A 2,658-nucleotide genomic window follows, 5' to 3' on the forward strand; every position below is an offset into this window, starting at 1 on the left:
TCTCCGTCTTCTGAAGATCATTCCACAATGACAGCCTACCGGCACTCCAGCAGCTTGCGAGGTCAAAACTCTGCGGGAAAAAATCGCTCCGGCGAGAATTCGTGGGAAATATTCATCGGGTTCGCTTACCGCCAACAACAACGGTTCGCTTACCGCCGAACTCGCCGCCAAATCATGGAGGCCTTGTTCAGTTGCAGACATATTCATCGGGTTGGAGGTGTGTATTGAGGGGTATAAATCCCATCCAAATAAAATAAAAACCCTCTAACACTCTCCAAAACACTTGGATCCACACTCACCACACGAGAAGGGATCAACCGAACAAGGCGGCAGGTAAAACAAACCATGGCTCGTTCTTGCTTGCTGCATTTGCTAACTCGAGAGAACCCGTCCATTGTTTTGCCGGACCATAAAGTGACACCCAAACGGCTGGCAGGCCACCGCGCGTCAATGTCGACGAAAACGTTTGCTGGTCGCATCAAATTGATTGATTTGTATACATAGCTACCATTATTAGAACGGCAGCCCGCCACACATTGGCCTGTCAACACCCTTGTACTCCTGGCCAACTTGTATGTATCAGTATTCGGCAAGAGCACCCTTTCTTTTTGAGGGAAGGACATCAATCATCACGGCTACTAAACTTGTATCTTTTGTTGATGATGACAAAGAAAGCACACACAAAGTTCCATAAGCACAAGCGTAATAATCTTTCCAATACTAGTACTACTACCACCTTATACTATACTACCAGGGCCGTTCATTAAGCCCGGAACGGTAAGAAAAGCGAGCTACTCGGACCACAGGAGCGGCTCGCTGAGCCCGACGCAGCACCCGCCGTCGTACTCCTCCGCCGCCAGCGCCAGCGGCCACACCGGCGACCACAGCAGCCCGTCCCTGAGGTCCAGGAGGAGGTCGGGAAGGTCGAACAGCGCATTGTCATCGCCGCTGCCGCTCTGCGCGGGCGCCGCGTCCGCAGGGCATGCCGCGGCTTCCGATTCGGACGGCAGCGACTCCGCGGCGACCGGGGAGCACGGAGGCGTCTCGGCCTGGTCACACTGCACGGAGGCGGTGAGCGCGGCCTTGGCGGCGGCGGCCTGGATGTCGGCGGGCGACGTGGAGTCCGGGCGGGGCAGCTCGTGTGCGCTGTCGGGGAAGTTGAGGTGCGCGTTGCGGCCCTTGATGGCGAGCGCGGCCGCGTCGTGCGCGCGCGCCGCCATCTCGGCCGTGGGGAAGGTGCCCAGCCAGATGCGAGACTTCTTGCGCGGCTCGCGGATCTCGGACACCCACTTGCCCCAGCTCCGGCGCCGCACGCCGCGGTACGACGGGTGCTTGAACCCGCTCCGAGACACGGGCGCCGCCTTGCCGCCCGGGGCGTCGTGGTCGTCCTCGGTGGTGCAGCAGCTGCTCTCCTCTCCTAGCTGGGCGCCATTGCTGGCCGCCGGTTCCTGGTCCGGCGGCGAAGCGGCTCTCTTTCGCTTCTTCGCTTGCTTGTTGGGCTTTGATGAGTTCTTGGGAAGCTCTTGCACGCTGCTGGCGAGGGAGGAGAAGGACGCCGATGAGGAGAGTGTCGAAGATGAGACGGAGGAGGAAGAAGTGGTGGGTGCGTGGCTTGCGTCTGCAGCCTCCATGGCTTGTTAGGTAGAGCTGTCACTAGGTGGACTACAAGAAGGAGCTGCCGGGGGAGTAGCGAGTGCCTTCGGCTATATATAGGGCCAGCTTACTTCTTGGCCTGGCCGTGGGGACCATTTTGTATTATCATTTCTTTATCAACGTTTATACGATATGAATTTTTTAAATGTGAGAAGCAAAGGTGTTGATGGGACATGCATGAGAGCAAGTGTTTTCGGCTTTGAAGTTGTACACACTAAAACTTAGACAAAGTTTTATACATGTGTATGTGGCGGTCTTAGATTGTATTTCTTTTGTTGGTTAATTATTACTACTATGTGCATTGAGGTTAACTCTTGCGTTGTATCACTGGATGCACGATGAGATCACCAAAGCTTTCATTATCGAAAGAATTAAGCCATGTTGTCAATCAACATGTTTATATACTACGAGGTTCAAAACAATGAAATAATACTCATAAATAAAATGCCATTGTAAGATGAAGATTAATGAGGACACATTCGTACCTAAAACTTGGCATTCTTTTAACTTCTGAAAAAAATAAACGTAATTCATACAAGTACATGTACACTAAATTGTGTAGTGGAATATGTTGTTAAATTTAATATTGACTAATTCTCTTTGTTTTTTACTATTAGAACAATAAGTGTCCCTGGCTCCCGAGCTCCAGTGTTTCTTTCTTTAAAAATATATTTATAAGTTTCAAAATTCTGAACATAGTCGATGATGTTACCTACAAGCATGCAAGTCAGAATGCGAAATTCTTTGTGAAAATGACCAAATCTTGTAATTTCGAGATTTGAAAATATACATACTCAGATCCACATGTTTGTCTTTTGTGATGCTCAGAATATGAAGTATTTAAATTGATATTTCGCATGTTAGTGGAATAAATCGTGGGCTACATCCATATATGTCTTTCAAACTATTTTGAAACTTGTAAATGTAATTTTTTTATTTTTTAAACAACATGATCATAGTGCCCTGGAAGCCAAAAATCTCCACTCGTATTAAAATGTGTAAATG

The 2,658-nt window shown here is 49.4% G+C and overlaps 1 protein-coding gene across 1 annotated transcript; it reads right to left on the reverse strand.

The window, feature by feature from the left end:
- Nucleotides 1-791: 791 nt before the first annotated feature.
- LOC124683299 (ethylene-responsive transcription factor ERF024-like) lies at nucleotides 792-1,655 on the reverse strand. The gene has a single exon (XM_047217849.1). It carries the CDS (start codon nucleotides 1,629-1,631, stop codon nucleotides 792-794), a length of 840 nt encoding a protein of 279 aa, XP_047073805.1. The 5' UTR covers nucleotides 1,632-1,655.
- Nucleotides 1,656-2,658: the final 1,003 nt, after the last annotated feature.

Source organism: Lolium rigidum, chromosome 1 (genome assembly GCF_022539505.1).
Source record: "Lolium rigidum isolate FL_2022 chromosome 1, APGP_CSIRO_Lrig_0.1, whole genome shotgun sequence".
Taxonomy (NCBI): Eukaryota; Viridiplantae; Streptophyta; class Magnoliopsida; order Poales; family Poaceae; genus Lolium; species Lolium rigidum.

Coding starts and splice junctions, on each gene's coding strand:
- LOC124683299 (XM_047217849.1), bottom strand. CDS start 1,631: ATGGAGGCTGCAGACGCAAGCCACGCACCCACCACTTCTTCCTCCTCC.